This window comes from Manacus candei, unplaced genomic scaffold (genome assembly GCF_025592945.1).
Source record: "Manacus candei isolate 608988 ecotype Guabito, Panama unplaced genomic scaffold, ASM2559294v1 h1tg000019l, whole genome shotgun sequence".
In the NCBI taxonomy this organism is placed as follows: domain Eukaryota; kingdom Metazoa; phylum Chordata; class Aves; order Passeriformes; family Pipridae; genus Manacus; species Manacus candei.
Genome location: NW_026138067.1, coordinates 4,181,944 through 4,208,655, shown reverse-complemented (window position 1 = coordinate 4,208,655; position 26,712 = coordinate 4,181,944). Strand labels below are relative to the sequence as shown.

General features: G+C 34.7%; 1 protein-coding gene across 3 annotated transcripts in view; it reads right to left on the bottom strand.

Annotated features, from left to right (window-relative positions):
• VPS13B (vacuolar protein sorting 13 homolog B) overlaps nt 1-26,712 on the bottom strand; it is a 428,152-nt gene that overhangs the window by 211,225 nt on the left and 190,215 nt on the right. For all 3 annotated transcript variants that reach the window (XM_051785196.1, XM_051785198.1, XM_051785197.1), the window contains exons 21-23: nt 24,485-24,632; nt 13,125-13,252; nt 4,943-5,177 (exon numbers count right to left, since the gene is read on the bottom strand). In XM_051785196.1, the coding sequence (XP_051641156.1) occupies nt 4,943-5,177; nt 13,125-13,252; nt 24,485-24,632 (511 nt within the window). The remainder of the gene's footprint in view (nt 1-4,942; nt 5,178-13,124; nt 13,253-24,484; nt 24,633-26,712) is intronic.

The following is a 26,712-nucleotide window of genomic DNA, read 5'->3' as shown; positions in this document are numbered from 1 at the left end:
GGATTTTTCTAAGATTGCAAGAATGATTTACTGGTAGGAAGGAAGGAAAAGTCAGTGCCACACTTGGTAGGTATTTTCTCTACATCTAATCTTCCCATCCATGTCTACTGTTATTTTGTCATCTAATTGATGAGATTCATTTACTCTGGAATATAATTAAACCTGGCAATGCCTTCAGTGGAACCAGAGCACACTCCTTATCTCTTATGACAAGATTATAAAATATACACATGAAAGACCCCTGCTATGGTTGAAGATTCTGGTTAACTCCTGATCCACCGCTATCATAAATCCTTATTTTTAATTTCTTAGAGCATCATCACTGATTTGTATTTGAAAATTTATTTATTAAGCTATTTCAATTGTCTTTATAACTTCTTAAATTTATAAATACCACTTTTAGATATTTGGCATAGATAACGGACTAACCCAATTATCAGACAATTTTCAAAGAACTGGCATTCATCACTTGTCTGCTATTTGCAATTGTTTAGCAAGACTCCCTTACTATAGAGTGTTTGAGTTATTTTTCCAATATATAAATAAAGAATTTTGCTATGTGCAAGCACTTTCTCTGGTAATTACTGATGCACTTTGTTTCTTTGCTGGAGTTAATCGGTAATGCTCATAATAAGACTTTTCATATGCATGACATATAACATCGATAAATGTACCTAACTACTAAAAATTATGTGTTTGCTCTCATTTTTTAATGGCACTTCTCTTTATTTTAAAAACCAGATTGCAGAAGTGGCAGTTGTACACGATGTTGTGTATAGAAGGTTGACAGTTCTACAAAAGAGAAATTTTGCTTGTTTAAAATTAGTAATGATATGAGAGTGATCATGAAAGCTTTAGCATGCATATGCTCTAGGATCTATTCCCAGACTTGCTAATGGTTTCTTTTGGAATCTTCAAAAAGCATCCTGACTACCCTATCCTCATTTCTCTTTCTGTACTCACACTGGTCTTCACATGGATTTCCAATGCCCTCATTCTCATGTGACATGCAATGTTTAAAAAAAGATATGCAGACACTCCATGTTAGGTCACTTGTACTTCCTCCCAGTCATGGAACAGGGAAGCAGCTCTAGAGCTGCAGAATCCCCAGTTCTCAAATGTGAGAACTAATTTTATAAGGTCAATACCATAACAGGTAAGTTGAATAAAGTAATTATCATATTTTATAAACGGTGACAGTGAATATAAACTAAAATAAACTGAAAGAGGGCAGGTTTAGATTAGATATGACGAAGGAATTATGCACTATGAAGGCATTAAGGTACTGGAATGGGTTGCCCAGAGAAGTTGTGGATGCCCCATCCCTGGAAGTGTTCAAGACAAGGTTGGACGGTGTCCTGGGCAACCTGGGAGATGTCCCTGCCCATGGCAGAAGGGTTGAGACTAGATGATCTTTAAGGTCCCTTCAAACACAAACCACTCTATGAAACAGTACATTATTTTAATAATATTTATCTTAAATACAACAACTGAAAAAATAATTACTGTAAATTTTAAGTTGAACATTTTTTAAATCTAACGTAAGATGATAACTTCTAAGAATGCGAACATACTGCTGCCCTACTTTAAATATTTAACTGCTTTTTTTCAGGATGAAATCTATGTGATTGTACTATACTGTAGTAGTTTATGATCAATACATTTCATTATACTTAATTCACACACTAAGATTAGAAATCCTAATTTCCTATTTCCCTGCAAGTCACTTGACAAATTATTGAGTTTAAACATAAAGCCATCTCTCAGATTTAAATATTTAGAATACAATGATTCATATGACTGTCAGTATACTGCTATTCATATGAGAACATGAATATGATATCTAGCAATATCTACAGCAATTTTAAGATATTTTGAACTCTGCTTTCTAGAAAGTATTTTATTCTGTCTTACCTAAAGATCTGCATCTTTCTGTATCTGATACAAACATTTTTACAGAGATGGATTCATAAAAGTCACTGGTGTGAACCCAAAGAGGAACATTATTATATTAACAATAATTAATATTATTAAAAAAATCAGTAACTAAAATAATTCAAAGTGTAAATTTCTAAGCACAGGTGGATTTCATCAATGCCAAAAAACTTTTCATTACTAGTTTAAAACAAGGATTTACCCAAAGCAAAATTTTAGTTACCTTCATGTTTCAATTTATTTTCCTGTTATAAGAGTTTAAATTTTTGGAAGGTCACTTAGCAGCCCAGAAATCCTGATCATAACAACATATGTTGTTCAGCTACTTTTACCACATTTTATCTTATCAATGTACATTGGGACTTACAGACTATACAGATGAATTGTCAAGTGCTTCAAGCTGGATGTACACAAAAAGTCACAACTCGCTCTGTAAAGCTCTTCTCTAAACATTTGTTTTGCTTAAACTGATTTCTAACTATTTAGTTTCTTTTTAGTAACTATTATACTTAAAGAGCAGCTACAAGTGGGACAGAGGGCCCTCCTCTTCGCAAAGTGCCAAAACAGAGAAGACAGGCAAGAGGGGAAAAGGTAAAAGTTGCACTGGGAGAGGTTTTATCTTGATATAGGAAAGTATTTACAGTAAGAACAATCATTCACTGGAACAACCCCCTTAGGGATGTGCAGGCTTTCAAGAAGTGACTGAGCAGGGTTTGGACAATCTCACCTTGGATCCCCTTTGCACAGAAGTGCAAAGAAATATCTCATTCTTTACATAGATAAATCAACTTATGGATTACTTACTTGCTCAGTATGACTGACCTATATTATGTTTCTGAATTAAAGTGACATGCTTAAAACATTCTTTTAAACGTTCCTATAAACTACAATTACCCCAGAAAAGAAATTTATCAGAATTCTGAAAAAAAAATAAAATACAAAGACCTGATTGTGGGATAATGTATAAACTATTTTTACAGTAAGGTGACATCTTGGGGTCAATAAGCATCAGTGAGTGGGCTGAAATATCCCCAAATGAGAGTACGACTATGCTCTCTTTTCCTCCTTTTTTAGTTTTTCTTGTAATAAGAAAAATACATAAGTGAGCACACTGCTTTCTTAAAAGTAACAATGTATCCTTCTGAACAAGCCTTTTACTTATACATTTTTATATAAGAAGGAATGATTCAAAAAATAGTTACCAGGAAAAGCAACGTTGAATACACATAATTTCAGAGAGATGGCAACATGTCTTAAGAATGAGGGTATGTCCCTGAAGTCTTGTTCAAAGACAGAAAACAAATTAAAATTATTTACCTTTACAAGGAAAAGAGCGAAGGAAAGGACTTTAATGTTTTTAAAAATTTTTTTAAGAACCTGTTTAAGAGGGAGTTTTGGCATGGGAGAAGGCAATGGCTCCATTAGAGAATCAAAAATATCTAGATTGTGAGAACTTCTGTTTGGCATTATTCCCAGAGCACAAAGCCACACACAAATAAATTCCTTACTATAGGCTTTATCCCAAACAGGGAGATTCTTTTCTCTCACTAGGATCTTTCCTTCAAATCTTGGTCTGACAAAATTCAAATGACTTCTTACTTTCATAAATGGTTTAAATTACATCATCAGTTTAAAATGAAAAAAAGACTTTGGTTCAATTTTTCTTCTATCTGTCACTATGCTTAGCAAATTAGATCATTCCTACTGAAAGTTATTAGGAAAAACACATATACCTTTCTCTCCCTCTTTTTTACTTTTTTTTTTTTAAATTTTCATATGGCAGTATCTCTAATATGACTTTCAATATTAAAAACGACACTTTTATTTCTGCTGCTGTGAGTTAAGGAAAATTACAGAAAGGAGGAGAAGGGTCCAATATAAATGGAAGAATAAAAGGAGAAGACAGTGTTATAAATCCAAACAAATTTCAGATGGCAGCAGCAGGACTAGCTTTTGAATGTGCTTTTGACTTAATTTTTCACAGCATACCCTTTATATTGTTTATATTTCAGCAACAAGTATGCAGAAAACAGCATAATTTTCCCAGAAAATGCTGTCACAAAACCAATGGAACAATTACTGCATCTCCCTCTCTTCATACACAAAACAGCAACAATTCTTTCTAAATAACATAGTTTGAAATGTTTGGAATGTTAAAGGCTGATTCTTTCCTCAAACTGGTCTACAATTCAAGTCCCTATCAAAGATTAGCTTTTCAAATAAGAACTACTGAACTTTTTCTCAACCTTCACAACTTTTTTCTTCAAATCTCTACAAAAACCTTTCTACAATCCATAAGATACAACAGAGAACACAACTGTTGCCTATTATGATGACCATTAAAGTCTCATTATTTTCTTTTGACAGTCTGTTATATTTATGAATTTATTTTCTCATCTTACACTGAACCATAGAATATCTCACGTTGGAAGGGACCCATAAGGTGAAACTCCCTGCTCTTCACAGGACTACCTAAGATTAAATCATATGACTGAAAGCATTGTCCAAATGCACCCTGAAGTCTAAAAGGCTTGGTGCCACGACCACTTTCCTGTGGAGCTCTCAGTGAACAATCTTTTACTAATGTCCAGTCTGAATTTCAGATCCAAGACCTTGGTGGGATGAGAATTTTTTCCTAACCTGTCTCCATTCTGTCTTGGAATTCAGAATTTACTGCTGCCTCCTGCTGTGTCAGAATCATTGTTGCTGGCTATGAAACAACTTGAATGATAAAACTAACAAGGGTAAAGATTGCACTTCTGAAGTTTTTAGCTTCAAACATACCAAACGTATCACGGAAGTAGCTCTTTGATGATGAGTTTCACTCCAATTTCCATGGGGCAAACCTTGTAATTACTATTTCTAGACATCAATATTACATAACATACTGCTAAAAAAAGTAATACAAAATCAGAATTTTTCAAAATAAAATGAAGATCATTTTCACAACAGTAAAAAATGGAAATTAAAGAGTAAGAGTAAGTGTTTTTTGAGTTTATCACACTACCTTCTTCCAGGATGGGTCTCAGCACAACAAATGGGATTTCTTGCAGTGGTTCCATGTGTTTGTGTCCAGCACTCATAACCTTTATCTGGGGCAAGCAGACGACAAGTGTGCCAGGCATATTGGCCTGCCCATGGTACCAGCTTCGCACAGTCCCAGGAATGTCACCTGATACAATAGTACTTGGAGAAGGCAGGCTATCATTTGGAAGGAATACACAACAAGATTGCACTTCAAGCTGAAAAAACAAAGCCAAGAAAGATCCTCAGAAATAGATTATTTCCCCCCACCACTGGAGAGTATCCATCTTGGTACAAAATCTGAAGTTATTCATCCATCACAACTGATTGAAAATAGTCTTAACTTTTAGTTGAATTAAGAGGAAAGATGACACAAAATGTTGGAAAACAATATATTCTTGTAAATTATGATTATGGAAGGGAGAAGAAGGATGACTTTGCTCTGTAAATTAATCAGAAAGGTGCTGCCATATAAAGGGAACATACATATATCTACATTTCAACAGCTTTTTACAAGTGTAATTGAGTCAGAAAATGTTCTCACAATAAAGCTGAGAAAGTCCTCCTCTTTTAGCAGTTCATTAGCTTTTGTTAGCAATAGCTAAGTCTCTGGAACTAGTCAACATTTTATATGCTGTTACTTTTTATACAGAACTGTTTCAGGGAAAATTCTGTCTTTACTTAACAGACAACAATAATGAGCATATACAAAAAGGTTAATCATTAGATAAACCAGGAAAAATACAAACTTCAGTGAAAAAATGACTTTTAAACAAATGGAGAGGTTGGCAAAGTTTATACAGCTTTTGTCTTGTTTTCATTGCAAATGAGAAGTAGCATATACGTTTTTATATGAAATAGCATTTTTCTATTCTATATTTTCAAGCAATATTTTTACCCTGGAGCATTTCTGACCATTTTGACACCTTCTTACGAGTTTCCAGCAAGGCTGAGTGAGCCCAAACCAAGAACTCAACTCATTACAGCTTCTTCACTGAGAGCTGGTGTAAGCTGCAGGCTGTTAGTCTTCCTTGGCTCTTGCAAATACCATTCTGGCACCTGGATTTCAAATAGCTCTAACAGCCTGCACACTTGAATGCTTTGTTAAGCAAATACAAGCTGTGAGTCAGTTCATTTCTTTGCATTGCTTGGAAAAGTCTAGCATACAAAATGTTGGACAAGATGTTATTTGTAGCCGTGATTAAAACATTTATTTGCTGTAAACTTACATAACAGTCTTTTAATTTGACATCATTAAAGACAGCACAGCTTAAAAGCCATAACCAAGGTTTGTACTTCATACTCTCCCCTGAAGGATATTAGGCCCTCAAGACCACAATAGTGATTTGCAATAGAGCTGAATTCCCCACCACCATAAGCACTTTACCAGTCGACCGAGGAGAACACAGATATTCATCTTTATTTCAGCATTTTTGTGCTCTTTTGCTTAGACAAACTGACAAGAATTCACTGCAAAAAAATATAACTAAAATTTTGCAAAAATAAATACATTATTACATGAAGTCTGTGTTTGTTTCTGGTTTTAGAACTGTTTGAGTTGTAAAATGAAGTTAATTACATCTTTGATAAGTAGTTTATTGATCCAAGGTTGCAGAGTATACTTTATTTATACTGGATGAAAAGCCAGGGTGTATTGTTACAGATGTAATAGATTTGGACTTTTTTTTTAAATGGTAAATTAGTCATTGTGTCAATTTGCAAAGATTTTTACAGTGACACATTAGATGATTTTCTGGTCTATTAGTAATACGTTGCAGGTCAAGCCATTGTGGGATAATGATAAATCGATGACAAAAGAACTTACGATCAGTATAACTGTTGTTTTATCTGTGCATTTGCTGAGTAAACAATTTATAAAAAATCATCCATTCTTCATATATACATATATACATACATATATATATATATATATATATATATATATATATATATCTCCATGATGATTAACATCAAATGCTGCCAGGATATACAAACCATGTGGCAGTAATAATCCAAAAATTTCACCAACTTGAAGAGATACTATACTTTGTCACATTACGAGCAGCAGGATCTACAGGACACATTTTACAAAGCACTCTTGAGAAGAGATCTCAGTACTTGGTATAGAGTTTTTGCACTTCATTTACAATTCAGTACAGCTTTGTACTAAAGAAAAGTTCTTCAGATTACTTTTGTTTTATTTTACCTTGCCTATCAAGAATACTGAAGTAGAATCACAACAGTTTTGCTCCTTTACACTCCTGATGGAAATTCCTTTTTTACACAAGCAGCTCTTTGTCATTTATTTTCAAACAACTGAATGGGGTTGGGCCATGAGTTTTGGTGGGCTTTACATAATAGCATCAGGCCCTCCATATGTGTGATATATGCATTCAACCTCCTTAACTAGACCAGCAGCAGCTCAGTACAAGCTCCAAAGGAGGTAAAGGCCTCTGCAGACCGGTCAAGAACTCCTCCAGGAAACCCACAAAGGGCAGAGTGACCCAGTGAGTATGGATGCCTGGAACTCTGATCACACAATTAACACTTGAATAGTAGGTGTTTTTCCCAAGACTCAGTTATCCAGGAACAAAGAAAGCTGTGCATATAAGGAGTCTCTTGCACACCCTTCCCACTGTATGCCATTTGACTACCAGCCAATCACTTTATCCCATAAAAAAGGCAGACTAAGTGAACCTCCTCTGAGCTCTCCCTGCCAGGCAGCATGGCTGCCCAGCAGTGATGTCTCCTTGAACTGGGACATCTACAAACAACGGATCTCTGCATGGGGTCAAGTTTTCTTGAAATTGCAACTGGACTGCACACCAGTTAACTCTCCCCTTGGGCTGGGAAGCCTCCCAGTGTTTTGAGTGTTTGATCTGAGACTGAAAGATCCTTCTGTACCCAAGGCACAGAGATCCCTTATTTGCAACAGATCCTCAGTAAGCTGCTGATAGCATGTTAAATTAATACTAATGAAATCCATGTAGTTAATTCCTTTAGACATAGTCTCAGACTTTGACAATGGTCTAAGATTACACCAAGCTGCACCTAAGTTCCATCAGGACACTTAGAAAGTAAGGACTCTGAGTCACTGAAAGTTGTGACTCAGTGGGAGGACTTCCTTACTCTTTGTATTTTTCAATCAGATATAAACTGTCGTCCAGGTTTGAGACTAAGATCAGATCTAGTTGCTCCTAAGCTCCATCAGAGGCTTAAGCAAGAAAGGTTGTCCACTCTGAATGACTCAGCAGGAGGGTTATCTCACCGTTTTTTGTCTTCAGCCTCCATGTAAATAATGCCAAATTTATTCTATTTTCCTTTCAATGTTTCACCCATGTAGTAAGTGATAGAGTGAACACTGCTATTGAACTTTGCCAAGTTGCAAAATTCCACGTTTTAGAGAAAATTATGCAATTATTATGATCACACAAGAAATTTATAACTTGTATGCAAAAGGACCCAAAAAATGCAAAATTGAATAGCACCTGTTGAATTTCTCAGAGGTAGATTCTGCTTATGCACAATTATCAACTTCAATGGAATTTGTGTACGTTTATCCTACTGAATCGGGAGATCTCTCTACTTACAAATTCCAGTAAAGGAATGAAGAGTACACCTAAAATGATGGAATTATATGTTGGACAAATGCGAGAATGTGAGCTACAGATTGCTTCACCAATCGGAAAGTGTTTTAAAATATATGTAATCCAAATTCTTAAAATTAAACTACATTAATAGTATATATTAAAGCTATCATATAAATCTTTTTACACTTTTTAAATAACTGTTAAATTGTGTGCCTAAAATTGTGAATTTAATGTAAGATGTGACTGATTTATGTAACTGAATATAAATCTGCAGCAGTAAATCTTGCATTAATGTAAGGATCTGACAATCCAAGGGAAAGAAAATGAAGTAATCTGCCAGTAAGAAGTCCTCAAGCTGGGGGTCAGATCCTGTTCATGGAAACCATCTGGTTGGGACCCTCCAAGCCACACCAAACACAAATGATCTTTTAAAAAAATATCCTATTCATTAATGCTTCGCAGCTGCACTGAGTGTTACTTCATTTTTCCATGGCAACATCCTTTCTGTTTCAAGGATCTTATTTCAGTTTTGGTAGCAACATGTTCGTTTGCCAATACTGAACACATTCATGTGTTAAAGAGAAGGAATTATTACAAATTCTTGAAACAGGATCATCCCCTATTTTCTTTTCTATTATGTCAAGGCCTATACATGCTAAATAACATACACTAATGATAAGTCAATGAAGTAAGCACTATTTTCCCTTCTAGTTTTTAAAAGCTATGCAAAGCATATTGCTCTATGCTTCTATTAATATATGAACCTAAAAAAGTCCAATGACTTTAAGACTTTTGTATAAAGAGGAAAGTATTAAGTTACTGAAAAAAAAGAGTATTTTTAATTCATATTTTATAAAAAGAGAATGTTGCTCTTTAGAGAGAACAGTGATATAAATACTGCCAAAGAATTAGATCTTCCTGAGCAGAGTGGGTGGAAGGGAAACAAAACAAGTGACATGCCACAGTTATCCTGCACAAGTGCAACAAAGAGAGAGAGGTTGTACATGAGTCTTTACAGCCTTTCATGGTAGTGATACCATAAGGAGATTCCCTTCCATAACCCACATTTTATAGTAACATAAAATAATTAGAGGCACCAAAGATTTTCTACAAGGTGACACTTGTATAAGGGTGTCTCTCCTGAGAAGTTGCCTCTCTCCTCATCATCCCACATATGTTCTTGGCAGGAAGGCTAATGTGTTTTTCTGGGACTTTCAAGTACAGAATATCATCTTGCAATGACTCCCAAAAGTGCCGAGAACTACTGTTACACGTCTCAGGTAGGGGTTCTGGTGTGCTCAGCGTTATAAGAGCATAGTTCAGACTCTGACATCCAAATTAGTTCGACCCATTTAGACCATCCACAGTTGAGCCAGAGACGCACCATTTGTCAGAATTTTAAAAAGCAGGACAGAAATTTGTGTTTTGAAGTTATACAGAAAGTAAAAATTATATAAATGGAAAGCAGAACACATGAGTAAGAGAACTAAGTGAGCAGGTTACCTGTACATAAAAACGAGTATAATATGGATCAGCTGCATTTTCTTTGACCACTTAAAACACAGTGTCTTTGTACTACATAGTATTCCTGGTTTTTTCCAAGAAAAGTTTCAAACCTTTTAAGAAGGTTTTATTTAGTTATGGAAAACTCAATTTTTTGTTGGTTTGTGGTAAGTAACCAACTTAAGAAATCATCCTATCTCATAACTGCTGAATAACTCCTGTGAGCTGTTACTGCTAAGTTACAAGTCACAGAATCTCTTTTTGAGCCCTGGATAAAGACACTGTTCAAAGAACAGGAACTGCTGTCAATTCCATCCTTCCCTTTCTGGCCTTTCAATGCTTCACTCTGACAAAAATTTTGTACAAGTTATATGTTTTAAAGAAAATATTATTTTCAATAATTTCAGGGAACACTTTTTTTTTCAAATAAATTCAGGGGAATTTAAAGGCATGTGGCATATCTAAGTTTTATAAGTAACAATTACACTCTTATTTAGTTGGCATTCATTGTAACATTACTCATTAATTCATTTACTTTTAATACAGATCCTTCATTGTTCTCACTGGAATTCTGCATTAACAGCCAATTAAAATTAATTGTGTTTATACTGCTTCACAATTTTAGCAACTATTAGTATGAAGAACATGTGAAAAATGAGTATTATTCTCCTATACAGCGTAACTGCCAAAAAGACTTCAAGGCTGCATATAAAATCCTACAACGACTAAATAATAAAACAATTTTTTATAGTTAAGTATGAAAGTCTTCTAACTTACATACTAATAGCTTACCACAACTCCAATGCACAAAAATCTTTATGCAATATTCTATCAAGAGCAAGCCAGGGCTAGGGCTAAGCAAGTACCAGCTTTGGATCCAAAATAAACTTTCTAGTTACTTTGGTTCCAAACTCATTTACTTACTCAAACTTCTACTAAAAGAATAATCCTTTGATGATTTTAAGTTATGAAGTTCAGTTTTATCTGATGACAACTACAGACTTTTCTGTTCTACAATGATACTACTAAAATATCCAGGAACATAAAAATTAGCTTTAAAAAAAAAGCCACAGAGTCTAAGTGCTCCAGCATTTAACCAGACAAATTATTCTAGAGATTTGCCTTTTTCATGCCAAATAATAATAAAATACAGAAAATCTATATGAATTTAACCTATAAATATACTTATATGTGTTTAATAATATGCACATTATGTTTAATAAAATAAAATTGAATTGAAAAACAGTCATAACCCTCATCTTCTTATCCTCTATATATCACCTTCCACGAATTTCCCATTTAGGTTGGTATTGAAGGAAACAAGCTATATAAATGGCATTTGTGTCTTGAAAAACATATTTAAATAAAATAGATGTAGGGACTACTAGCAGTAATAAAAAGAACAGCAAGCATATCTATAAATCCTTCATATTTTACTAAGAACTACTGCATATTTTTGTGGAAGCACTTTCTTGAACTTTTCCTCTAAGGTTTCCTTGGAGTCTTGAAACTTTTGAGTGATAACATGCAGTATCTTTCTAGCAAGATACTGGCAAATTCTTTACCAACTACAATCAAAGCACAAGGATGAAACACACTAGAGGTGTGTAAGGTACTGTATCAATTCATAAGGGTGTTTAATTTCAACATACATAAAAACTAAAAATATAATTTCATAGTCATAATGATAAAATAGAAAGCACGAGTACTCTACTAAAAAATCCTGTAAAAAGTAAATAAATCTAGAACCTCAAATACTAGAAAAAGTACCCAATACAAAAAACCCTCTGCCAGTATTAGCTCTAATCTGTGAACAAATTAGGTCAGAGCAGCAATATATTATGAATTACTCACTGAGAAAACCTGTGCCTGTCACTGCCACCAGCTTTCATCTCCACAAAAAAACCCATTACCTTTCTTTTTTTTCTATCTAGTAACAAGCAAACTTCATTTTTAGCTGGTTGTTTAGCTGGAAAACAAGCAAAATACTCATGAAACAATGATGAAAGATATGGCTGAAAACTAAACAGAGTTAATAGGAAGCATCTCCTCAACTTCATGATGTTCTGCAGTCGAGTCACAAGTCTCAAGTTCTTGCTCAGGCAAAACTTGAACTTTCAAACTTCCTAATATTGTGAATAGTAAGTCCTTTCTACATGAAAAAGAAGTAACACAGATACAGGTTCTGGGATGAGCCTGTATATAAATAAATATATTTCTTGGTAGGAAGAAGGAACAGGTATTCAGTGATTACTTTCTATAATATTGGGGTTTCTCGTGATTTTTTTTCTTTTTTAAACAAAACCAGTTTTGGTACTATATACTGGTGTACCATAAAATACCAAACCCATAGAATGCATGGTTCAAACAGCACAGGTTATAGTAGTTCTGAATTAGGGTTATTTCCCAGCAAGCACTCGATAAGTACTGGGAACAGTCTTAATTCTAGCATTTCTAAGCGATCCAATATTTGTTCATGCAATCTTAACAGTGGACTTCTAACACAGCATCAATACTGCTACATGAATAGCCTGCTCTTACTGATCAGCAACCACCACCTAGAGCAGTATAAAACAAAATGCTTTAATCCGAGCAGCCAACTACTTGTCCTTTTTGACAAGGTAGACAAGTAAGCTGCTGAGCCTTCACTGTATAAGAGCATATTGTATCATACACCCTGAGAAAGTATTTATTGTATATGCTTTCCTCAAATATTTTTAGAAAAGAAGGCAATCTTCAAATCTAACTACAGATACAAAGGTGTATATTTATGCTTATAATACAGAAAAGTGTGACAAGCAATTTTTCTTCATATATTTTTTTTAAGAATCTTTCCCTTGAATACAACAAAGTATTTCAAAACCCAATATTCTAAATCTAAAGCATTCTTTTCTTAATTTACCCAAAATCTGTACTTTATTTTTCATTCTCTCAGACTTTGAAACTACTGAAATAAGACAATAAAACTAAGAGCTCCTTTAAAAACCCTCTAATAAAAAGCACTAGGATGCATAAAACGTATCATAAAGTTTGGAAAGACATAGTTTTTTTTTCACTTCCTTTTCATCTTACCTGAAGTGTAAGGCACTTAACTGCATTCCACACTATTCCAATAAATTCCTTCATTCTTTCCTCAGGACTTCTGCAACTTTCAGATGAGTTCAGCATGGTTTTCACAGGAAGTGACAAAGGACGAGATTCTAATGCAAACAACAAAACTCAGTTACAAAAAGAATATCTAACTAAATAATATACTTACTGATGAGCAATGAAAAAGATTATTTATTTAAAATTCTAGAAGAGATTTTTTTTCTCACTATGTATATCTCACTGTGGACATGATAATAATGTCTCTATTACTGTTTTTAAACCTGGCAATACAACTGTATTGGTTAAGCCTCATGAGAAATGCAATGCAATGCAATGAAATTAAAGGCTTAAACTTTTTTAATATAAACTGCTACAAAACTATTATGAAGAATGTTTGCCCTAAACAAATTAAGATAATTTGCAAAGTGTGATAACCTATTTGGTGATGGAACAGAAATCCCGGAGGTTTTCACATACCAGTGTCATCTAAAGGTTTCACCTTTCTAAAATTGTAAGAAGTGAAAGACAGCCCATATTAAATTACAGCCTTTATTTCGTTTTCTAAAAAAATTCCATTAAAAAACTTGCCTATGTTTCAAAAAAAAGGCATAAAAATTAAACCATTTTCTTACTTTGTCAAGATTAAAGGTATGAAATATTTCAGTAAAATTCAATTTTTCTAGTAAAAAGAGAAATTTTCTTAAATTGTTAATTATTTCATAACATGAAAATATTTAACATAACAGAAGCATTAAATTGAATATGAGCATAGTATAACTTTACAAGAAGACTGAGTGGTGCATAGTTCTTTCTGACATCTTCTACTGAATATCCTTCTCCTTATGTTTTGGGATACCCACCAAACTATTGTCAGTTTCTTAAACATTTCTAGATTTGGCCTACATGTTGTTGAACTGACAAAACTGCAGGAATAAATTATGAGATCTTCATGACTTAAATTTAAACTAAATCGAGATCAGCACAGGTATGACAATTTATGTCTATCAATTATAGAGCTAAAAGAAATCTGTAGCATGCAAATTAGAGAAAAATTCTTCAAACAAAATTATGCTATCAACTGAACTCAGGTGAGCAAAAATATAAGCTCCTTGATATGCATCACTGAGTCGTCAATCAGTTTAATCATGCAATGAAACATGCAGAGATTTAAAACTAACATCTAAGAGGTGAATTTCTGCCAAGAGCGTGCAGTGTTAATGCCACAGGAAGAATGAATTTGTGACACTTTCCCTGTCAAGACTAGATTTGATTATTATTCTAGAAAAAATCCTCTCAGATATTCCTGACTCCAATTACGGATATCTTAGAAGGATAAGGAATGAAAACTGGCCCATGAGAATGTAAAATCTGTGACATTTCATGATGGTTTGTTGTCGGTTATGCTGGAGAGACAAACATGTAAATTGTTCATATGGAAAAGCAGTATGCTGTAACTGTTTCATAATACCTCCTCACATGGACACTTATGCCATGAAATAAGTCTTCCTTCCCCAGTATGAATGGATTCAGTTCAAACAGACACTCAGTGAAGAACAGTTGTTCTGCTTTAACTTCTAACTCTACCTCAGTTCACACCATCTTCTTTGTAGGTAGGCCCTACACTACACATACTACAAGGTAAGAATTAGGAACAGCTTGAGTACCAAGAAATATTAAGATAAAGGAGTTTTTGAAGCACAGAACTCTATATCACAAGTGTGGATAAGGCTGAGAACATTATACAAAGTCACTGGGAGACTCTGGAAATTTCACAGGTAGGATGCTTCAGGTCAGGATGAATAGATAAATACAATGGAAACCAACACATTCTATAATGCAATCAGCAAGGACTGTCAACATCCTATATCACTGAACAAGTACATCCCTCATGAGTGGGATTTAAAGCTAGGTTTTGTTCCAATCTTCTATGTTTTATTTGCAGGGAAACACTCTGCTAATTCTCTCTCATTTAGGGGAGTAGCCAGAAACAACAATCTGTGAATTAAAAATAAAATTTGCTGACTAAAGTACCACTTGTTTCTCTTCATATGTGTAACTGAAACCTGCAAAGCTGATAAAAATTCCAGGAATATCCATGATAGTAAATAGCCTCACTGTAACCCCTCATGCTCAACCAAAAGACAAAAAAAAAAAAAAAAAAAAAAGGAAGTCTCAAAACCCCACAGAGATAAGGAACTATTCAATCAGAAATCATGGAAAATAGAAAAGAAATAAGAAGTGTGTCACATAGGGGAAAGAAGAAACAAGCATAAAAGTAACTCCTGAAGAGAACAGAAGAAAGAAGTCTTCTGTTAATTTTTTTCCTGCCTTGGTAAATCCCAGAGTTTTGCCTGAAGGGATGTTGGGACAGAACAATACCTTAATTCCCTGTTGGGCAAGGACATCAGTAGATGACACTTGCTAAGAGCCTGTCAAGTGTGGTTACCATGTGTGTTTGGCTAGTCCTCTATAGCAGACATGTAGACTGGATCAGCTCCATCTGTCTTGGTAGGAAGGTTAATTTCCTAAAATAATTATGCTACTTAGCTACTACTGAATTGAAAACCTCAGGACATTTCCTGGCACTGTAATCAGCCTTGTGTTGAAGCCAGATGCCAGTCAGCAACCACTAGACAGAAAATAAGATTTGTATGAAACACTTGGAAATTTATGAAAGGGGAAAACCCAAACCAACACAATGCAGGGGGTGCTGCTTCAGGTTGTACAAGTAGAAGTTTTAAGAAAACCAGTGTATAGGAACATAAAAGAGTCCTACTCTCATCTTCCAGTACCACATAATTGGGACACCCATAACTGGTATTTTTGCAAACATATACACATAAATTACAGAAGCTGCCACACTCATCATCAGTTTCAGAACACATTAGTAATGAACAGCCTTTTGAAAAGGACTGATCAGATCAATCAGGATTGAGCTGCCAGGAGGAGCAGTTTTCATAATTAATTTCATATATTATGATTAAAATACAGAGGGAGTTAAAAGTGGCAATATTGCAAAATTAATCATTAAAGTACTCACTTTGTAGGAGAGGCCACCAAGCCCAACCATAGGTATAAATTCTAGTTAGAGGTGTCTTTCTTAGATACGTCTCCTTCTTTGTGTTTTTTAGACTACAGGGAACAAGCTGTTTTACAAGTCTGATCCATAAAATACATACGTTTTGAAAATAAAAAGATTTGGGAAAATGATGCTATTCTGTGCTATTAATATTCAGTGATCTAAGGAACAGAAAAGGGAAAAGAAAACTTTTGAATTGTGAAGATTTTGGACAAATGGACATTTCCTAAAATAAATCAAAGCAAAAAAGACAACAGATAGAGATCTTCCACTACTGAATTGAAGAATAACATAGTGATAATATGTACTCAGTGCTGGTCTCACTCTTCCAGTTCCTTCTCTCTCCTTATGGCTAGCAATTAAACTGAAGGGAGGTAAAATACAATGCTAATACCTTATTCCTCATTTCTATGTGGTACAGATCTATCATGTCTCATCTCTGTGGCACAAAAAACCTCATTTTTCCTGCCCCACTGTGTGCCTCAGACACCTGATGCATTAAGAAGTCAGCAGCTTCTTTCTGATTGGAAAAGGTTATCCTGCTGCAAGCAAACCCATACTTTCAGTAATCCCCAAAAGCTGAAAGAGCTCCTACTTCAAGACAGGTCCACAGACACCCACAGCAGAAACCTGCGTCTGTCATATGACCTCAACAAGCTGGGTAAGCTTTCCTTCTCACATAACTTCATCTGTCATACAGCTTCTCACACATCAGAAAGGAACTAAGCTGAGGAAAATGTTGCAAACTAGCCATAGCTACTAAGAAGCTATGATAGCAAAACACATGAACATTATTTAATAGTATCTAAAGGAAAAAAGAGAACAAAAGAAAAGTGGTCTGCATAGTGTCAAAGTACTCATTGGGATTTCTTTAATATGTATTCAGTTTCATGCATTAGACATGGCTTTCTATTAAAAAAAAAAACAAAACTAAGGTGTTTGCAACAAATGCAAGCTATTAAGGAACTGATCAAGGGTCTAAGGCATTAGAAATGAGATCAAAATGCAGTGGAGGAAAAAAATTAAAACTTCAAATGACCTTGGAAAAAACCAAAATGGCCTACAGATATATATGTATGTATGCATACTTTTTTTTTTACAGAGGATAAATTGGTTTCTTTATATGCAAAACAAAAACCTGTATTTACCAATTTTCTGAACCACCAATACTCCTCAGAAGTCTTTCAGAAATACTCACATTTTATTTTTGCAGTTTTGTAAGAGAAGTTATTCCCCATATCTGGATGACTGATATTTGAGTTATTCATGTAACTGGTATTTTTTTTTTGCAAGGATAAACTCTGATAATTACTTTTTAAAGTTTGCACTCTTCATCGGGATGCTTGAGAATAAGAGCAGTACTTAACTAACTTAAATAACAGCAGAAAATTCTTCTAAGCTTATAAAAATATGTGATATATATTCAGTATACTGAATAGTATTTGCAGCCTTTGAGCATTTTTGCATTCTACTTTACTAATAGTAAAGATAATACATTACTTTTATCTACCAAGATGATAACTGAGCCACACAGACCCCGACAACCCGCGAGAGCGAGTCTTTTATACCCAGGGAAGTGGAAGCAGAGCGGTGTAGTGACCAAACTTGCATGGCCATTTGATGAGTTTGCAGCAGAGCAAGTGTTAAAATACAGAGGCTTTTAATATACTATCAGTAAACAAAGACAAGTGTGATATTAACATTGTTGTGCAACCAGAAAGGATCTTTCCGTGTGAAAGTGTGTGTTGGCTAGGGAATGGCTGTCGTCAGCATTTTCTCCCACCAAATTCTTAATGATTGCAGCACTATTTCTGGCAAAAAATACCTATTTAGTCCTGGGAACAAAAACAGAAAAGCACTGACACTTTTGTACAAATCAATAACAGCCACTCAGAGGCCAAACTGAGCTACTATATTAATTATTACAGAAACGTGACATATATGTGTTCATACCTAAAGTCTATGCCTGAATTTTTCTTAGTATCACTTACCATTCCAAATACAATTTATACTATGAAGTAAGAATTTCAGCCTTTTGATTTGCAGTAACTTCTGATAAATGTGGATTCTGCCTAGTATTCTGCCTTATAAAAATACATGAAAAGTTACTTAGTCTTATAAATATAATCTAAAAATAAACAACTATTTTTTTCTCTCTCAGCATTGAATGTTTGATACAGAAAGAATGTTTGATGTACTACACTGACTTTGAGTTACTAATGTTTCTGAGATTCATACAGTTTCGAAATCCACACAGTGAACTGAAGAAATCATGCCACCATAACAAAAAGCCAAACATTTTACTAGCTGAAAAAACTCAGAATAATGCATTTTTGATATAGATATGTGATTGTCCAGCCATTTAAAACTTTCTATAAATCACCTGTGCCTTGACATCTTCCTTTTAAATAATCCTTTCAAGAACTAAAGCCCTTTCATAAAGATCCCAGTATTTTCAGGCACCCTAGGTAAAAGTGTTACAGACTTAAATTTCTATATTTTACTTAACCTATTTAGCATCTTTTTAATTTCATTCATCTTCCCAAATTAATCATTATACATTTCCTAGTAGGCATGAATAAACAATAATCATTCAGTTCATTGAGCAGAAATAGTGACCTACTAATTCAAATACTTCAGATAATCCATTGATTTCTCACCAGACAGATTTCTCTCACATTTGCCAGGTTTTTGCGTTCCAACGCATTAGGTTCATTTTAGCATGAACCTAATTAAGCATTCTAGCTGTACTTTAGGGGGAAAAAAGCAGCCAACAAGAGCTCTGTCCTTACTGGAATTCAGGCAATTTATACAGGACAGAGAACATAAGGGCCGTCTAAGATAAAATTTTCAACTTCCTTGTTAGGACATGGTCCTCTACCTGGCTTGAAATACCAGCGAATAGTAGACTAAGTGTAACTGAGTACTTACGAAACTTTTCCAACTCTTTAATTATTTCCCTGTAAGAACAATAGTTTCAAAGAACAAAATACCAGTGTTCCAGAAACACAAGAGATTTTTTCCAAACTGGAGTGCTTTCATGTCCTATATTTCTCTCCATATGCACATACTCTTATGCAACACATCAACACTTCCTGCAGGATGAAACAACACTGGATTCTCTTCTCAGCTCTGAACGTGGGACTAACACTGAATTTGTACTGGAATTAGAAGACCAGTGAGTTGTGTGACCTGCAGACCTAGTCCATGAAAAACACTGCCCCAAACCCCCCACTGTTTAATTCTCTTTTGCAAATTTGTCCACCAGACAACTAAATGGAGCAATTGGGTGCTAGACACAGTGATGAAAAGCACTTGCCTGCTTTTGCAGGCCTAATGTACACTCATGACATGGCTGAAATGCAGTCACCACCTGTACCATGGGCAAACATCTTGCTGTTGCATAACAGGGATCAGCAAAATTTTATGTGATAAGTGTACGTTCAGTTATGAACAAGGTATTCAGTTTTCAGATGCCTTTGTAACAGGTTATGGGGCCTACTATTATCAGAAATTTCATAACTTATTAGATGATACATTAAATTCCACTTACCTACCTGTTCTGTGGCTATAAGAAAAGTCAAATTTGAGGATTCTGAGAAAAAAAATTAATAACCTTTTCAGTTCCTGTAAGTAGCTCCTTCCATTAAAGTATGCTCCTCATAATAAGAGCATATGTGAGACTACTGTTTTACTGTTACTGAAAAATTACATGACATAGTCACTGGGTTACATCTCACAAGACAGCATCAAATTTGTATCTGGGATATCACAGTTAATTCCAAACACTGATAGATGTTGCTGAAATTAAATTTCATTATATTGACTATAAAAAGACCTCTCTAGGAGGCGGTAAAAAAAAAAACAACCAACAAACCAACAGCAAAAAACCCCCCCACACCCTGATTTCATCTTTAATCATGGAAAATGTTTTCAAACATTTTTCAAACACCGTGAAAAAAATTATAATAATTTAATAAATTTGAACGAAATTTATGGGTTATTTTAGTAATGACCAAGCACCCATCTTGAATGTGTGAACACAGGCACTTTAGCTGTAATCATTATTCAATGGTGTACACAAGACAGCTTTCAAAGACTGCACTATTCATCTACTGCAGCCCATACTATCTCCTTGTATAGGTATGCTACATATATTACATAATTACACACACATATAGCAATCATTTTGCAACTATCCAGACATAAGAGCTATACCTCTATGCACAACTATGGGTCTGCAAATCACTTTTTATTGAACTAACATGAAACTGTTGAATTGCTGAGAATGGGAGAAGTGGGTGGACAGAGAAACAGAAGTAAACTTTTTGTAATTATCTTTATCACCTTGCTTGCTCACAGCTACATCATACAAAATTTAAACCATATATTCTATTATCTTACTCTGGTTTTGAAGCCTCTGTGGTTAAGGAGATTTATAAATAACTACAATTTGAGACTTAAGAACAGAAACCCTGGATTTTCACAGACAGATACCATATAAATAGCAGTTTTGCTCTTTTCCCATGCTTCATTTTTGGCAAGGTCTCAGCAGCCATTAACTAATAAACTGAACTCAAGATCGATGTTTTAAATCATTTTACAGCTGTGATTACAAACTGCTTTCATCTAGTACATAGGGTTGCTTTCTAGCAGTTCTCAAGGGAGTGACTGCTGAAACCATGATAGACTTGAAAAGAATTAATTCAAAATTACCACCTGAATAGCATGATTTTAAGATGAAATCTCCTTCAACTTTAAGGACTATGCATATGTGCATATTATCAATGCAGGATCTCAGTCTTCTGACAATTTAAAACAGGTGTAGTTAGAGCCTTGGCAAATAATAAATATGAGGCTTACAAGAATCATTGCCTCTTTACCTAGAATAGGTTTGTAGCATAGGTAGTATTATATGTCCTAGATCTATAATCAGTGTGGTATTCCTGGTTTAAAACAGTGACACAAATAATGAATGAAAAAATACTCAGTCAGAAAGTAGGTGAAATTAGAAGAAAGGAATTGAAGTGAAAGAGGAACCCAGAAGAATTAGAAAGGAGAAGAATCACAGGCACTCTATTCTTAGTGCAATGAACTAAAGTCATATTTGCCATACTCCAACACATTATACAGCTTAAAGAAAGAAATTGTGAAAGAAAGGATCAACTGAAGCTTCTCTGAGAACGAGATCTTACCTTTCACACTTATATCTGTCTAACCTTTTCTAACCACTGTAACTAGTGGCTTCATAATCAGAGAGCTTTTTTTTTGTGATACAAAATATGTGTTAGCTTCTATAGACCCCTGAATCTTCCACCACAAAGCCAACTCTGACAAGTGTGGCACAAGAGAACTCTACAGGCATGAAGTTGCAGAAGGGTACACAGAGAACAAGCCTGCGTGGCACTGCAGTGTGACATGACTCTCCTTTCTTTCTTTAATTAAGGGAAATCTGTGTGGTTTACTGCAGCAGGCAGAGCAACCATTTAATTAATTTCATACTATACAAGGCTTTCAGTCCTTGACATTCATTATAGGATTCACATTTTTTTAATATAAACATCAAATATTTCAGATATGTTACACCTGCCATTTTATCTCCAGAGTATAACAAACACATAAACATGTTAAGACACAGGTGTGCTGGTTTTGGCTGGGGTAGAATTAATTTTCTTCACAGTGGCTGGTATGGGCCCATGTTTTGGATTTGTGCTGAACACAGGGTTGGTAATATAGAAATGTTTTTGTTACTGCTGAGCAGCGCTTACACAGAGCCAAGGCCTTTTCTGCTTTTCGTACTGCCACACTGGCAAGGAAGTTGGGAGTGCTTGGGAGGTTGAGAGAAGACACAGCCGGGACAGGTGACGCAAACTGACCAAGGGGATATCCCATACCATGTGACATCATGCTCAGCATATGTAGAGGGGGGAGGTTTGGAGTGATGGGGTTTGTCCTCCCAAGTAACCATTATGTGTGATGGGGTCCTGCTCTCCTGGAGATGGCTGAGTACCTACATGTCTAGGGAAAGTAGGGAATTAATGCCTTGTTTTGCTTTGCTTCCATGTGGGGCTTGTTCTTTCTCTATTAAACTGTCTTTACCTCAACGCACAAGTTTTTCAGCTTTTCCCCTTCTGATGCTCTTCTCACGCTACTGGTGGGGGAGTGAGTGAGGGCTGCACGGGGGCTTGGCTGGGGTTAAACCACAGCAACAGGCTAGCCTTCATTCCAGCAGTTTCAGGCACAATGCATCTTAAAAATAAACCCAATAGACCCTCTGATACGTGTAAGTAACTTCACTTAAAAAAAACAGTAATCTTTTTCCAATCATTTTTTTAACAATTGACAATTAATGCAACCAAATTCAATAATCTCTTCTTTAAAAGACTGCTTCTAAATCAAAAGAGAAAATGCTTAGTCAATGTTCTCTCTTGAGAGAATTAGTACCATCACCTTTCTTTTCATAATATTAAACTCTGTGCCGCAAAATTGTTTAATAGAGAAGCCAAATATCTACTTAATCTCAAAAAATCCTCAGCACTTAGGCTAAACTTATTTGATAAACTGATTGAGTAAAGTAAGTGGTAATTAACACAAACTAAATCTACAAATGAACTTTTAATTTTTCCAGAAATGTGTGTTGTACTAAGCAACTGAAAATAGATCTTGATATTTACTTCAATCTAAATGTGGAAGGAGTTGAGATGCCTATTGAGAACCCCCTATTTTGCTTTTATGATGTTATTTATAATTTATAATTTCATTTTGTTATTCCTCACACACACACAAAAGCACCCCAAAAAACAAAACTGACATCTATGGCCTTCCTAGATTTTGAACAATAATGTTTTCCTTTAGTAGACAATTCTAGTGTGATCCTTACTACAGAAAAGATAATACTCAAGGTGAAGAACAAAGGCCAAAAACCAAAAAGGTCTCCCAGCAGGGAGACTGGGACACTAATTTTCAAAATCCAAGTACAAAGCTACTTCTGCAAATCATATGCCTACTTTTTATAAATCAGTAATTAAGAAAAACTAATCTAGAATCTGTTTATGCAAATACCTGTGTTTCAATGTCAAATATTCGAAATTACAAGAGCTTCTCTAGTGAATTACAGTTTGCGCTTTGCAGGCACAGGTAGAATTAACCTCAAGAAGAAAAAATTATATCATTCATTATATTGATACAGCAGAATAGATGACAAATACAGTTAAAAGAAGAATATGCTTGATACAGTCATTTAATTATATGGGCATATATATTTCCCTACATATTAGGCATAAATGAAGGAAATGCATAAATGATTTGTAAAAATAAATGGATAAATGGTAAAAATGAAGAATATTCATAAATAAAGTAGAAGTCTTTGAAATTAATCTATCGTTTTACTACCAATGATAACACATCAACCCATTAATATTCAGCAAACAGATTTTCTGGTTTTAGCCCTTTTTATCAAAATAGGCCTTTATCCCAAAACAGCATTTAAGTCTAACACTAATGGACAATACTGTAATCTTAGTTTCAGCAGACAACATCCTGAAGTACTTCGTGATTATCTGGAAATAAACATCAATGCAAAGGAAAAGAGAATTTGCATAGTGTATTTCAGAAGGATCAATAAATGTTTCAGCTGGACAGTAATTTTCTTTACTACTTTACTGCTAGCAGACAGTACGATATGAATAAATAGACTAGAAATTTCCAGAAAACCATATCATCCTGATTAGTGATAACAAAGTTTCAGTTTAGACTCTTAAATGGCCAGAAAATATTCCTAAACTTAAATAGTTTCTTGAAGTCCAGAAACAGAAGCACTAAGAAATGCACTTTCTATGGGTGATTTTGAAAACAATGAATTTTAACTTTTCATGCACAAATCTTGACTTCCATACATGCCAGACTTTAAGCAATGCAAACAGACTGACTGAAATCAGAGATTAATCACAGTGAAGTCTGACAAAATTATGGACTAAGTATCAAGGCAATTGGCAGATATCCTATTGAAAGCAGCTCTCATTTATCTCATTTTAAAAAATGTATTGTATGAAACTATTAGAGCCCCAAAGACAGCACTAAATGAAAATGAGAAGAAAAATAAACATGTATTTCAAAGTTATACATTTGATTATTTTTAATTCAAAAATTTGTAATTTCTTTAGAGCTGAAAGTTGTTCCACAGTATTTGCACAGCTGACGTGTGAAGGCATGTTACTGAGAGGTTGCAAATGCAGGAAGGCTAGTTTCAATTAAGTGATCATACCTGTTACTGTTTTTGTTTTGACAGGACTGCTGGCATACTCAGAGGCTTGATTTGATTGCTGCCTTGCCAAAGGTGCACTTCCAACTGATGCTTCATCCTCTTTTTTTCGAGTTACGGACACACCAAGCGGAACAGCTCCTACCGATTGCTAGAAAAAGAAGTACCTTGTGAACCACTGAAAACCAAAACACATTAATATTGGATTATGACACTGTCATGAGAAGCATGTCAAACTACGTATTTTGAAATGTACAGAAGACAACTTGAAACACTGATTGGAGCACCAGTATTCTGAAAACCAATTATGAAATGCTACATTCGGACTTGCACCTCTAATTCTTAATTTCAGTCCTGTTAGTCTGAAGAAAAAATCTATGATAACAAAAAACTGAAATATAACTAACTTAAAATACTATGGTTGTTAGCCAGCCTAAATGCACATGAATAAACCTGGCTGATCACCAAAGTAAAATAATTATCTGAATGTTTAATGGAAATTGAAAAATTTTAGCCAGATATGAAGATCCCAAAGAAATTTATAACTTTCATTAAGCTTCAAAATAAAAGGTTCTTTGATATTTATACATTACTGTGCTTGTTTCTCACATTTTAAGTATAAAATTTAAATGACAACAACTGATTTTGAACTGTATTGTTCCTCATGCATATCTGCTCAAAATGTGACACTTATACAAAACCAAAGGCATTAAAACCTACTTTGAAGGACTGGATCATTATTTTAAGATTAGAAAAGAGCAATGTGTATTAATCCATGTGAGTTATGGAACTGGATGTCCACAAATTAATACAGTCTATTGGCTTTGTTTTAACTTTTTTTAATTAATGAAAGCTACAAAAGACAAAATTATTAAAAAACATTTGATCCTCAATGTTGCTGTCCAGTTGGCTCTTGATATTTTGCTGTAGCATCAGCTGCTACGTAAATTGCAGATGCATAACAGTTGACAAAAGCAGAATATTTATACCATTGATTTTGCAGAGAGTTATCATTTAAGGAGGACAAAAGTTTTTTTTAAAGATCAGACATTAGGATTACACGCATCTTAATTTTTGTGTAATTTAATTTTGTTCTTATTGGAGTGAAAATATAATCCATATAACTGCGTAATGAGAAACCTCACACATTGCATTAGGAATCTCTGTGGGAAACAAATTCGTGTGAGGCAGGCAATGTGCTTGTAAATTTTCTCCAATAGAAAACAGATCCTGAATCAAGCAGTGTGCAACATGTGCACACATACAAAACCCCAAAACAAACAGAAAAATCATTTAATTGAAGGAGAATGACTTCCAAACGCCTTCATCATTTTCCACTATAAAAGTAAATTAAAATAAGAAAGACAATTTAATCCTATTCCAGTGAAAACAATCAACTTATATATACAGTGGTATGCAAAGTTAATAGAAAAAGACTAATGTCAATGACAAACAGAACTCTCATCTCTCCTCCTCCTCCCTCTGAATGTACAGTCATTAATTTTGTCTCCAAAAGCATAAAAAAGTTGTTCTGGAACATAGTAACATGCCACTTTGGTGTCCTCTAGCTATAACAACATCAAAACCCCCCATCAGCTTTGAGAAGACAAGCTATGCCCCACAGAAATACTTCCCACATGCATACAGGGAGATGATCTGAAGTTTTCTAAACATTCATCAGACACTTTACATCACTTATTTTCACTAATTTTCAAAATATATCCATTTGTCTGATATAACTTTTCACACGGCAAAGCCATTTGCAGCTTTCCCATGATGGCAACTGTTGAGCCATCATTTGGCAATTCTGGATGTAACATTGCAAGAACACTGACTTGCCAAAGTGAAGCAAGAATTTTTGAAGAATGAATGCAGACAATACAGGACAGTTCAAAAGACAATAGGATAGAAATACTGTCCAAAGAAGCAGTTATCTATTTCTGAACCACTAAAGAAACGAATCAGCAAAATATAATAAGTTACACTACTAGTCATGGAGTGAAAAACATCAAGGCTATCACAGCCAGACAAAGCTGGAAAAAATTATGACCAAATATTGAGTGGTTGAGTGCTGATCTGGACAATGAAACAGCTGTTTTATCTTTGCTCACTGAAATCAAGGCTGATGTTGCTGCTGATGACGCCCAGTACAATCTTGTCAGGTTTTTGGCAAAAGATTTCTGGTTAAAAGAATGCAGAAGATGAAAGATCAGCGTTGAACTAGATGGAAA